We start from the raw sequence: 13,967 nt of genomic DNA, 5'->3' as shown, positions 1-13,967 counted from the left end.
AATAATCAGTATGTTGTTAGACAATCCTATTACGATACATTATGATATATTTCTAACGATGAATACAAGATGACTGTGAAAAGGTAAAGTGCTTGATTTAAATTTCAATGGAGTTTTTCAGTGACTGGTCTTCGGTTAGTTAGTTTCCGTTCATTCATGTGTTGAGCGCTACCTCGAGGGGCAGGGAAATCTGTTTATAGTTCCTTATTTTATTAATTAAAATATCGATATTTGGGGCGATATTTCCTTTCTAGCTCTTCAGGAATAAAGCAATTTTTTTTTATTGATTAATTTACATTTTCTTCAATTTATTAATTAATCTACATTTTTCTCAATAATAATAATAATTTCTTTTAAATATAAAAATATCATATCAATATTTGGCGCCAGTGTTTAGATTCTTGTATCGCACGAAGAAGGGAGACGACATATATCGCCGTATCGATATTTTGACCCACCCCTAATGCTCTCTGTATACATGGGAGGCCTAAAAGAGCAGGGGACCCCCATCCCACCTGCTCGTAGTCCAGTTTCATGATGGCCTTCTGCAAGTAGCGCACACCGCCGTGGATCAGCTTGGTGCTCCGGCTGCTGGTCCCGGACGAGTAGTCGTTCCTCTCCACCAGCGCCGTCTTCAGGTCTGAGGACAGGGGAACGCAACAGCCAGACGTCAGTCAAGCAGTCCAGACCGGCAGGACAATGCAATTCAAACCACTTGGTCTCTGCTAGGATCTGAGCTTTTAAAAACACAAAACACACAGCGTAGGAAGGCCATATGGGGAAATTGAGTGTACTTCTTTCATTATTTCATGAAAAAGAAAATGCCTAAATCACAAAGCAATGATTAAAGGAAGTCCAAGGTTACAGTACATTAAGACACCCGAGACAGCATACATGTACAAGACGACAAACACGTTTTGTGTTGAAAGCAATGAAAAATGTCCAATGCAAGGGTGCACTGAATGTCTGTGAAAGGTTGGCACAAAAGCAGAGAGAGAGAATCCAGCTGGTGTTGTGTGGAGGTGGGGATAAAGCTTGATCTGGCACTAAGCTCGGTACCACGGCACAGTGGGACTCAAACCCCTCACCCTGGCCGCGGAAATGTCATGCTGTACGAGATGAGCTTCACAGTTATTAGAATGGACATGTGAACAGTGTGTGTTCAAAGCTTGCTGCCCTAAGCGACGGAGCGTTTGTGTGTAAGTGTGCATGTGTTTGTGTGTGTGTGTGTGTGTGTGTGTGTGTGTGTGTGTGTGTGTGTGTGTGTGTGTGTGTGTGTGTGTGTGTGTGTGTGTGTGTGCGTGCGTGTGAGTCAGTTCTGCTAAACACTTTAACCTTTGGAGTGAGAACCTTTCGGGAAGTAAGGACATTTAGCCCGGTCCGCACTTCTTCTTTTCCTTGCACCTGCCTCCTCAGTCCTCACACACATCGAGTCCTTGCTAAACCTGGCCCTCACAGAGTGTGTGTGTGTATCTGCATGCGCGCTTCTGGTGTGGTAATTGCGTGTACATACTTTGTGTATTTTTTTGTGTCTTGTGTATCTGTGTGTGTGTGTGTGTGTGTGTGTGTGTGTGTGTGTGCATATGATTGTGTTCATATGTATGTGGGCGTGCCAGCATATGCATTTGTGTGTATGCGTGGGTGTATCTGTGCTCCGTGTATGCGTGTGTGTGTAAACGCATTGATGCGTTTGTGTGTGTGTGTGTATGTATGCGTGCGTGTGTGAGCATGTATGCGGAGGTGCATGCGTGTGTATGCGCATTTTTGCGTGTGTGCATGCGTGCAGGCATATGTATGCGTATTAATGTGTGTGCGCGTGTGTGTGTGTGCGCGTGTATGCGTGTCTGCGTGCATGTGTATTTGTGTGTATGCGTGTGTGTGTGCGTGTGTATGCGTATGTGCGTGCATGTGTATGCGTGTGTGCGTGCATGTGTATGTGTGTGTATGTGTGCGTGTGTATGCGCGCTTAACCTGGTCCTCGCAGAGTGTGTATGAGAGAGAGTGTGTGTCGGGGGGGTCTTAGGGCTTACTGCGTGTGACGGCCTCCAGGGCGCAGCCGGCCCCCGTGGCCCCGCCCCCGACGATGAGGACGTCGAACTCCTCGGTGTCCCTCAGGGCGGCCAGCTGGGCGCCGCGGGACGGCAGCTCGTCAGCGAACGGGACCTTAAGCTCCATCTCCGCCGCCTGGCGGGCCAAACGCACCTGGGGGGGCAGGTGAGGTGGCACACACATGCATACACCGGCTCACACACACATACACACACATACACACATACATACGCATACGCACGCACAAATCCACACATACGCACACACGCACGCATACATACGCGCACACGCACACAAACATAAGCACACACACGCACGCACACACACGCACACACATTCATACATACGCACACACGCATATACGGATCACAGATACACGCACACATACAAAGACACATACATCCACATGCACGCCAGCATATAAATGAACACATTCATGTACACACACAGGCACACACACATACACACGTGAATGAATACACGCATTCCGTGGCAATGCACATACACACACACACACACACACACACACACAGATACACAAGACACACAAAAATACACAAGGTATGTACACACATTTACCACACCAATAGCGCGCATGCAGATACATTGCAGATTCTTTGAAAATGCACAGAAAAGCACATGGACATACAAGCACACAAACACAAAAGGGTCTAACTACTATTAGGAAAAGGACACACAAGAACACACAGAGGGTTTCAGGTGTGTATACTGACTCTGATTATGAGTAGAGGAAAGGAATCCATTTTACAAGGAAACTATGTTAACTACTGAGGTAGTGTCAAGGTTAGCTAAGCGCACTCGAAAGCATAGCAAGCCCACCATGAGGTGGTGTTTAAACACGATATGTGTAGGCGTTGTGGTTAGCTGCTAATCTATGTCCTCCCCCCAGCCTAAGACCTTATTTCCTAATCATGATTAAACTAATTATATCCCCAAAGATTGTGTCATCAAATCATGATCTGGATCAAATCATTGATCTTAATAGTTTGGGAAGAAAAATCAATGAAAATAATAATCAACGAAAAATAAAAAGTAAAACACAAAATGATTTGGATCGTAATCAAAACACGTGCATTGTGCAAATTCAAAAGAGTTGAGTTCTTACAAAAAAAACCTATTCATTATTCAGAGATTTAGCGGGCGACACTAACATGATTGCACCTGGGCATATTCCATGCTAATAAATAGTGAGACGGCGGTGCTAATTTCGGCCCAGCGAGATCATACAATCATTGTCTATTTATTGGAGCCAGGCTGATCAACATTGTATCAAGTGTTGCCATGTCCTCTGCAATCAAGCTGTGTCAATTAATGCTTAGCGCTAGCATTAGCAGCTCTGGGCGGGGGCGGGGGTGGGGGTAAAAGGATGCTACGCCCTTGCTAGCAAACGACGAGCAGACATTTGTGCATTAGCTTATCAGCAGAGGCGGTGATTTCCAAGGATGAGAGAGAAGGCATGCCAGATCACAGATTATCCAGAGGTAGATTACTGGTTGACGCCTACTTTCCCGCCTTTTCTTTTCTTAGTATTTTTTTTATGCATTTTGCTTACCAATCCATGCTTGGTCGAAGAAGAGACGTTCGAGGGTTGAGAGATATATGGCGTTTTTCCAGGGCAAAAAACAAAGTTTACATTAGGACAGGAGAGTCAGAAGAGAGAGGAGAAGAGAGGAGGAGATACAGAGGAGGAGAGAGGAGGAGAGGAGATAGAGGAGGAGATAGAGGAGGAGATAGAGAGAAGGAGAGGAGAAGATAGAGAAGAGGAGGATAGATGAGGAGAGGAGAGAAGGAGAGGAGGAGATAGAGAGGAGAGGAGAGGAGGAGATATAGAGGAGGATATAGAGAGAAGGAGAGGAGAGGAGGAGATAGAGAGGAGGAGATAGAGTGGAGTAAAAAAGAGGATGACATATAAAGGAGGAGAAGAGAGGAGGAGAGAGGAGAAGAGAGGAAACAGAGTGGGGGGAAGATAGCAGTGGAGTGGGGCGCCAAGGGGCGGCCGAAGAGAATGAGCTAAACTCAGAGAGGTCAGAGTTCAGCGGGTGGAGGATGTGGTGGTGGAGGGTCCGAGGGGGGAGGGGGGTGATGAGGGTTGGGTGGTCGCGGGAGTGGAGGGGTCGGTGGACAACAGCTGTTTTCTCATTTCAAAATAAGGGAATGGTTATTTTTACACCTGTGGTGATGCTGTCTGTTGATACTCCCACCGGGGCTCGCTGGATGCTTCGGTTTCGGGGGATTCATGTGTGCGTTGCTACCGGTTACCCCCGTGACTACACACTTAACAGTTTCAACAGTTTTTTAGAAAAGCACCCACTTCTTCTACAACATTGCCAGGTGTGTTTGTTTGTGCTGGTCATAGTGTAGGTGTGCGTGTGTGTGTTGGTGTGTGTGTTAGCCCCAGTTTGGGTTTGTGTGTGTGTGTGTGTGTGTGTGTGTGTGTGTGTGTGTGTGCTAGTCCCAGTCTGTGTGTCGGTGTGTGTGTGTGTGTGTGTGTGTGTGTGTGTGTAATAGCAACACCTGTAGAATGTTTCAACTCCTTCTATTATAGTCCAATGTTTAGCAGTACCAATCCAACCCAAATCTGGCCGGTGAATGATCGCATAATGTTTGAATTATGTTTTCTCTTTGCTGCAAAATGAGAATTGGACATGTTGTAACAACTTAAAGTAAACAGGAAGGGTTTGTTTTTTTTCAAAAATACTCTTCTCCGAAAAATAATTTCCATTTGGCAGCTATGAAGTGTGAGACATGAGCCATAAGGATTTGTGCTGTTCTTAAGGCCAACAGTGCTAAACAATAGACTGAAAAGTGGCTAGTTTTAATCATCTGAAAACCTTTGCTTTACCAATAGAGATGTTTGTCGTAACTTAGTGGTTTTCCTGAAACAGATGAATTGGGAAACATGAATATGGTTAGTTAAGCTAGTTACGCATGTGCTCATAAGCGGCTTCAACCTGTGTTCCAATACCCTCTAAACATTGTTTCCCCAAAGCGTTTCCCATTTCCAGTAAACAAAATGACCCTGGTGACAGGCACAAGAAATGGAAATGGGAGAAGGAGAGGTGCCTGGATGGATGACAGGGTGATCAGATCAACTCGGGACCAAAAGAAAAGCTGAGTCCAGAATGATCTTTCCTCTTCGTATCGTCCCACCCTGTTCTACCTCTGCGGACTCCAAGAGGCCGACATAGGGATGGCCACAGGTGCACTCCTCCTCTCTCTGTGGTACTCCAGCTCACCTGTGTCTTCCTGTACTCCACCAGCTGTGATAGGCCGAAGAGCGTGGCGGCGGCCCCCGTGCCCACGATGGCCATCCGCTTCAGAACTTTCCGGAAAGCCATTGGTCCTGCGGAGGAAGGAAGGGAGTGGCACACCAGGAATTAGCATCAAATTTAGTAACAAACGATTATTTTCATTAAACATGTCCTCCAGCAAACTTATACTCAAAAACATACTGGTGTGCAAAAGGTGCATTAATGTCAATATTGCATCATCCACCCCCCTGGAGGCTTGATCAGCGAATTGCAGGGGGTCCATAAGATGGTGGGTTTGGAATACAATGTACCTCTTTACCAGACACTCCAGGCACATGCCCACATGACCAGGGATGTCAGTGCTATTGGTCGGAAGTCGTTGGACTCTGTGGGTCTTGTCAGTTTTGGCACAGGTACAATTGTAGATGTTTTCCACAGGATAGGGACTTTACAGAGGTGAAGGGAGGAGTTAAAAATGTCAGTGAACACAGGGGCTAACTGTTCTGCACAGTGCTTAAGGATATTACCACAGATATTGTCAGGGCCAGGGCTTTTCCGTGGGTTACAGCGACTAAAAAGGTGAAAGACATCCGATTGTCTGATGTTTAGGACAGATGCAGGGGGTGGAGTAGGCAGCACGATGCCAGCTCCAGCATCGCTGCCACTCTCAAAGCGACAGAAGAAGCTGTTCAGCTGGTTTGCCCTTTCCAGTCCCTCACCTCCAGGCAGGACCAGGGAGGGTTACCCCCTGCCCTTGTGTGGGACATTGGTCATGGTCTTAATCCCCTGCCATGCCTCACAGGAGTTGCCTGACACCAAGGTGGCCTCATTCTTCTGTCTGTAACTGTACTTATCCAACTGTATTTGCCTTTAAATCTGTCTCTGTATGTCCCTTTTGGCTGTGTCATCTTGATTCCAGTATGCTTTTGTCTTTTCAATTATAAGATGCTTTAATTTGTTGGAGATTCAGGGCTTGTCATTTGGGAAGATTTTAGTCATTTTTTATGGGTGTGACTGTGTCTACACAGAAATCAATAGTAGTCAGATATTGTTTCTACCTGTTCATTAATATCAGGGCATTTAAAAGTATCCCAGTTTGAGCAATCAAAACAACCCTGCAGGGCCATAATACTGTCATTATTCCATACTTCAACTGAGCGTTCTTGGGGCTTCTCCCTCTGCAGGAGTCTCTGATATGTAGGCCGGAGGTAAACCACATTGTGATCAGATGCCCCTAGTGGTGGGAGCAATGATGCAGAGTAGGCTTCTCTGACAGTTCAATAACATAGGTCGAAAAATGTATTCAGTCCACATACTGATGATATGTACGCAAGCACTTTTTCACAGGACAGTTATTAAAATCTCCTGGAATAAAATTAGGGGCATCAGGAGACAGTGATTCAAGCTTGTGGGAGAGATTGAAAATAATGTCCAGTGCCCTATCAAAATTAGCCTTTGGGTGAATGTATACGACAGTAAAAGATATCTGAGGGAACTCTCTGGGCAGATAGAAGGTCTAAGGGAGACGCACAGCAGTTCAATATCAGGAGTACACAAACTCTCTCTCACCACCACTGTCCGACACCACTCGTCCCGTGTTCATTCCTGAACACAGAGAAGCCGAGGGGTCCAACCTCGCCGGACGTGATGTTGTTGTCCAACCATGCCTCTGTGATAGCCATGACACAGGCGCTCCAATACTCGTGCAGGTAGCGGATATCTGCTGTCAGCTCGTCTGTTTTCGCTTTTAGGGACTGGGAGTTGATGACCAGCGTGATGGGCAGAGGAAGTTTGTTTTTCAGTCTCCTAAGTCTTCGCCGAATACCACCTTAAGATCCGCGTTTGTGCTTTGTACGGGTAGTCCATTGGGGTTGGTCCTGAGATAGTCCGGTATGGAGTTTACTACGGTTGCATGATCCGTAGATAAACAATCTTGTATCAGTAGGAGGAATTCTGTGCTATATTGGATATCACCTGCCACGCCAGTGACATGGTCATGGAAGTGTCCATGGGCCAGACAAGTGTTTAAAATCATGATAAGCAGTCCGATCGTGCACCAATAAGCCAGGTCCATGGTTGCTTTTAGTGCAGTGAGTGATTAGACGCATCCAAACAATAAAACGCTCACGATAAACAAACAAAAGTACCAAAAGTGAGAGGCAGCAGGGCAGCCACATTGCAGCACCGGAAGAGACAAATAGGCTCCTAACCCTAACCCTAAGACAAACATACAACTGCAACAAACTAATACTTACGACAAACTTGTTGAAGTACTTTTGATAAACATGAAGACATCTGTCAGATGTATATTTAATACTCTGCTAAAATTAGATTCTACTGGCTAAGACAGGACAGGGATGAGGGTGCTAATCATGCAAAGGGAGCTTGCAGATGGGGTTTTCCAAGGGCGACCAAGGAGGGTCAAAGGGCAAACAGGTCCGGACAGCAAAGTTGTAGTAAAAGCTCACATGACCGAGCCATGAGCATAAGGAAGGTCCGCAGACTGGTAGAACAGGTGTAAGAGACACAGAGGTCAAGGGGTGGCTCGAGGGAGTGACTGGAGTTTTACGAGTGTGTGTGTGTGTGTGTGTGTGTGTGTGTGTGTGTGTGTGTGTGTGTGTGTGTGTGTGTGTGTGTGTGTGTGTGTGTATGTGTGTGTGTGTGTGTGTGAGCTTGTGTGTGCTTGAAATACATTATATTACCAACACACCACACTCAACTACACAAACTAGACAGACACCTATTCTACTCTCATGGTGCGGCTGAGAGGTTCTAGGTTTGATCCAAAATGTCCGCAGCCTAACCTGTGAACATACCCCTTCCCCTGCCTACTCCCCGTATCTAAGTCACTCTATGTCACTTTGGGAGGGAAAAGGGTATTTTAATCGACTAAGTAGTAGTAGAAGCATACATACTGAGAGCACAGAAGCCTGTGTGAGCTGCTTATACACACACACAGACACATACACTTACACAACAAAGCCACGCCCACTGCCCCAATAAGCCCCACCCACGAGTGCATTATATTTTCTCGTGTTACATCACCCCTCTGGGATGCTTAAGACTGGGCATGAGCATTCCCCCATAACCAACCTTGGTCCTCTGTTGAGGGTTGCCAAAAATAAACAATAAGTCCAACAAAAACATCCTGACAGAACCTGTACACGAGAATGTAAAGCATGGGACTCCCAGCGCTTAAGTCACTGCTGTAATTGTATGAGGCAATTATGATTTAAGCTCACAGCTGACCTTGTGAGTGACATCATGTTTATACCATTGCTGCTGCTTTACATCAACTCAACATTCAATGTCAAAATAATTAAACATGAACAATTATTGATTTATGATGTCATATACCAGAGATGGGACAAAGTCACTGTTTGGCAAGTCCCAAGCAAGTCCCAAGTCTTAGCAGTCAAGTCCGAGTCGAGTCCCAAGTCAAGACAGGGAAAGGCAAGTCGAGTCCGAGTCAAAGTCACACCAAAGCCAAGTCGAGTCCAAGTCCAAGTCCCAAACTTTTTCAAGTCTTGAACAAGTCATCATGTATTTTTACTTAATAATGTCATTATTAGGCTATTGATCATAATTTCAACATATCACTCTAATGTACAGTCATTTCTTATCAACACAGTTATAATATGTTCATTTTTTCTGTCTTCAAATGTGTTATAATATGCGTATGCGCCGAAATCGTAGCCCAATAGGGTGGGAAAACCGTCCAATCTGGCAACACTGCCTGAACGTCCTCAAAACGTAGGCCAATAGATCGGTAAAAAACAACCAATCTGGCAACACTGCTGAACGTCCTCACCTCCAGCGTCAACGTAAATCAATGAGACCAACTGAAACGAAGCCAATATGAAACTTTAACTGTGATTCTGAAGAAAGCATAAATGATATCAAAATTCAGTTTAGATATTATTGAAGATACGAGTGTGTAGATTTTTTATATTTTTCCAACGAAGGTAAATGGTTGAACAATGATTTAGTTACGATGTCTTAAGTGTCAGAGGCTGGCCAGAAGGCTTCAATGGGACCAACTCAAAACGCAACTGATATGAAACTAAAACTGTTATTCTGAATAAAGTATAAACGATATCGAAATTTCGTTTTGATATTATTGAAGTGTAGATTTGTCTTCGCTCGCTGTTTTTTTTTCATCTTCACGGAAGTTAATGCGTCTTGGGTGTCTAGCCCTCTAGGCGGGAAATAGGTTAGATATCTAAAACAATAAATGTTTTTGACTCAAGACATGTCGAGTCATTACAAGTCAAAGAGGCAAAGTCCAAGTCAAGTCTCAAGTCAATAGCAGTCAAGTCTAAGTCGAGTCGGAAGTCATCAAAATCATGACTCGAGTCTGACTCGAGTCCAAGTCATGTGACTCGAGTCCACATCTCTGTCATATACTATTATATGGGTTGATCCTAACCCTATAAGTATGACATGTCAGGACTATAAGTAATCCTAGTAGTATTAGTAGTAGTAGTAGTAGTAGTAGTAGTAGTAGTAGTAGTAGTAGTATTGTAGTATAGCAGTAGTATAGTAGTAGTAGTAGTATTATTATTATTAGTAGTACTAGAATAGTAGTATAGCTGTAGTATAGTAACAGTAGTAGTAGTAGGAGACTAGTAAAGTAAGAGCAGTAGTAGTTACAGCAGCTGCAGCAGCCTTGTCATGAACACAAGAACATTTTAATTTCTGTATTTTAAGATTCAGAGATTCATTAACATTGACGCATCAGTTTATTTATACCATAACACCATTTAGAATCTTATACCTATTGAAACAACTACAAGATCCATCTACCACAGGAGGAGTAAAAGTTCAACATGGACCGCAGCAGAGAGAAGAGGCCGTACCATAGCAGACACTCACTGTGAGTCAGCAGCCTTAAAAGTTAATTTATGTGTGTGTGTGTGTGTGTGTGTGTGTGGAGTAAGAGTAAGTCACCATGGCAACTTTAGACATTACACTGTAGTTATTCATAAGGTACCCATTAACGTGTGTGTGTGTGTGTGTGTGTGTGTGTGTGTGTGTGTGTGTGTGTGTGTGTGTGTGTGTGTGTGTTCGTGTAGGTGTGGGTGAGTTAGGGTGTGGGTGTGTGGGTGGGTGGGTGTGTGTGTCTGTGTATGTATGTATATGTATGTGTGTGTGGGACAGGGAGATGTAATCACAAGAAACTGAGAAATCAACCGAACGCAGAACTCTGTTATGTGGACGAGCTGCTGCCTGTTGAACACTGCACATTATAACATATTATCACGTATGTGTTGTAATACAACACGATCTACAATCAAACATTGGAATTAGATAAATTGATTGGGATAAGATTGGCTTTATGTGGACTGGCCATGTCGTTATCAGTCATCTAACAACCAACAACACTTAACAACACAATACTCGCCCACATAACGAAGATATGGGTTCGGTTGTGCCTTGTACTTAATCCTTTCTTGTTCAGACACATTTATCGTCTTACTCTCCCTGTCCTACACACACACACACACACACACACACACACACACACACACACACACACACACACACACACACACAAACACACACACAAACACACACCTTTGGCCCTCAGATGGTTATGGCCTTAATAGTTAGATTTTAGAGGGACCAGTCGGTCTATCTTGACACTGGTCACGGCGGGACCACTTGAAGCCCGCCCACCGGGGGCCACACCACCCAAGTCCCTCCACCGAACCCGGCTCTGAGGCAATGACACACGGGCTGAATTATCCCCACAAACATCCTCAGAGGATTCTCCTAGGGACGTTTAAGACGGCTCCACTTACATGTAGTCTCGGTCGGTTGAGGAGATACCGCGGTGCGTCGGGGCGTCAGCTGAGGGCATCTGTGGTGATCCACCGAGGCTTTCGCGCAGAGCCGTGTTTGACAGAGCGACCAGGAAGTGAGCTGGGCGTTGATTGACACTCTGACACGCCAATAGGCTGGCGGATCTCTGTCGCGCGTCCAATTACGTCGCGGAGGCGGGCCTCGGAGTTGACGCAAAGCCAAGGTGATATTGCGCAACAGCGTCCTGCTCCCATCCTCTTTCCAGTGAGGACCCTCCCCTCTCCTGTGAGGCCCCTCCCCCCTCCGTGGAGCTGGGCTTCCGAGAGCGCGTGAAGAGACGGCAGCTGTCGCGTTCCAAACGCGGGCCTGCCTCTTTAAATGGCGCGTAGAAACACTAATATATATATGTCTATATTAGTGCTGTCAAGCGTTTAAAATATTTAATCGCATTAATGTCATAGTTAACTTGCGATTAATCACGTTAATTTCGTGCTGCTAGCCTTTTAGTGAGATCAGAGAGTGTTGAGAAGGACAGTAAGAAGAGAGACCCGCAGTGAATTCAACCCGATCCACTTGACATTGGGTAGGTAGCATGACAGTGGTAGGTCTACCGTAACTTCACTTCAATAGCCCAGGCTTTTATTTGTTTCAATCACGGAACTTACGAACAAAACTCTTGCTCAGCAAAGATGGGAAATACTATAACATTTATTATTTAAACCAGTATGAATATTCCTACCGTACGTAGGCATATACACATTACCAGGCTATCGAATAACGCCTAAACACACACACACACACACACACACACACACACACACACACACACACACACACACACACACACATACACACACACCAGCAGCCTGGGCTGTGTATGGAGCCAGTATCCTGCCATAATTCAAACCTGAAAAAAAAGGTTTCGAAGGCTTGTAAGTCTCGGTTTGAAAACTCAACACCTTGTAAAAAAGGTTTTGCAACACTGAAAAAAGAGATTATAGCCTGAAAAAAAAATAAAACATCTGCAAACAGGATTTTGTGTTCTATTTTATCTTCTTCATCATTTTCACCAACACATTTTCAAAGTTTCAAAAATGTCACCAGCGCATTTGCAGAGTTTCAAATCTGGCACTGTTCTAACAGTGTATTTCATTGTTTCCCGGTTTTGAAACCTTGTAAATGGGATTCTACAAACAGGTGTTCATACATTCAGAAATAAGTTTTGAAAGGTTGAATATTTATTTTTAAAAACTTGTAAAGGTGTAAATTTACACCATTTCAATGTATTTTTTCAGAACTGACTTTTCAGCACTGGCTTTTCAGAGATTTGACCACACAGGCGCAAGCTTTGAGTTACGTGATTATTGGCAGTGTTCTGTCGCGCATTCGTTTTGAAACTCCCTGACAGTCAAAGGTCTGAAATCGTTGATCTGCAAAAAGGAAAAAAAAAACGTTCCTGGGGGCGGGACAATTTGGCTCTAAACCTATTGGTTGCTCTCTGCTGACGTACATTCCAATCACGTGTGCCGTTGACCGGGCTTTGCGTGATTGACAGTGCTCTGCCGATGACAAGAATAACAAGCGACCTGCGCGGTTGATTTTGTTTTTTCATTTTCTGGAACCATGGCTGGGTACGGAAACCGTAAAGGGACACCGGGGAAAATAAAAAAAAATTAACGTTTCTCGTGAGCACGAGAAAGTAACTGGTGAGCACAAGAAAGTGGGTCTGCTTATAGGTCGGAATATGGTTGGAATGAAGCGGCCACCGATTCTTGACTGGCTGGGTACTTGATTCTTACACACAACCGGACTCGTTCATTACTTCACTAAACTGACACGCACGCTATCGCTCGCTCGTCCACCCCACACACACACACGCACACACACACACTGCCAGTGATATGCGCAAGATAGTTCCCCGTGCTCAAGAGATACTTTCTCGAATTATGGCAGGATACTGGCTCCATACGAACCGGGTTACCGACCACTGCGGGGCCCGCCAAGACGACACGTTCGAACCGGCAGACCAGCCTATGGGGCTAGGGTGGACCACTCAGCCCCAGCAGAATCGTCCACAGAGGACGACGGACCCGAGGAGGATGGCCCCACCCCTCCGGGCACCCTAGGTCACTTGACGGGAGGAACCCCCCGAGTGGGACCCACGGAACCCCCCCTGGACACTCCGGACACATTGACGGCCACCGAACAGACCGGCCCACCAGGAGAGGCCGAGAGCTCGCCTGTCAATGAATTCTCGGATTTTCTTCCGACGGGGGGGGGAGGAACGACTCGAACCGGACAGTTCGCCAGTGCCCTGCTGCAGGATGAGGCCTTGAAGCACGCCAGGAGTAACGTCCTCGCCCACGACTGCCAAGCGAGGGAGTCGGTGAGTTGCCTGCCACACCCTCACTTCAGCACAAAGGGAGGACTGCTGTATCGGGTAGGAGAGTGGGGGGGAGCGGTGACTGAACAACTGGTGGTACCGCGACCCTATGTTAGCAAAGTGCTGTTTATGGCCCACTCCCATCTATTAGGAGCCCACCAAGGCATGGACAAAACCAGAGATCGGATTTTAGACCGGTTCTATTGGCCCGGGGTGAAAAAAGACGTAGTCCAATACTGTCAGGCCTGCCCCGACTGCCAGCGTACTGCCCCGAGACCCTCGGTTCGGAACCCGTTAATCCCCATGCCCATAATCAAAGTACCATTGACCAGTTAGCCCTTGACATTGTCAGGCCTCTCCCGAAGACCAGCCGGGGACATAGGTATATTCTAGTGCTAGTGGATTATGCTACCCGGTATCCGGAAGCCCTACCACTCCGCGCCGCCACTGCCAAGGCG

At 45.9% G+C, this 13,967-nt stretch overlaps 1 protein-coding gene across 1 annotated transcript in view; it reads right to left on the bottom strand.

Annotated features, from left to right (window-relative positions):
• The window catches only part of gpd2 (glycerol-3-phosphate dehydrogenase 2 (mitochondrial)), a 42,494-nt gene extending 31,252 nt beyond the window's left edge, over positions 1-11,242 (bottom strand). The window contains exons 1-5 of the mRNA XM_079734809.1: positions 11,126-11,242; positions 5,307-5,413; positions 3,623-3,631; positions 2,031-2,202; positions 516-640 (exon numbers count right to left, since the gene is read on the bottom strand). Of these exons, the coding sequence (XP_079590935.1) occupies positions 516-640; positions 2,031-2,202; positions 3,623-3,631; positions 5,307-5,408 (408 nt within the window). The 5' untranslated portion in view covers positions 5,409-5,413; positions 11,126-11,242. The remainder of the gene's footprint in view (positions 1-515; positions 641-2,030; positions 2,203-3,622; positions 3,632-5,306; positions 5,414-11,125) is intronic.
• Between the last annotated feature and the right edge of the window lie 2,725 nt (positions 11,243-13,967).

This window comes from Pollachius pollachius, assembly GCF_949987615.1.
Source record: "Pollachius pollachius genome assembly, chromosome: 4".
Classification (NCBI taxonomy): Eukaryota; Metazoa; Chordata; class Actinopteri; order Gadiformes; family Gadidae; genus Pollachius; species Pollachius pollachius.
This window is presented reverse-complemented; position numbering and strand designations above follow the sequence as displayed.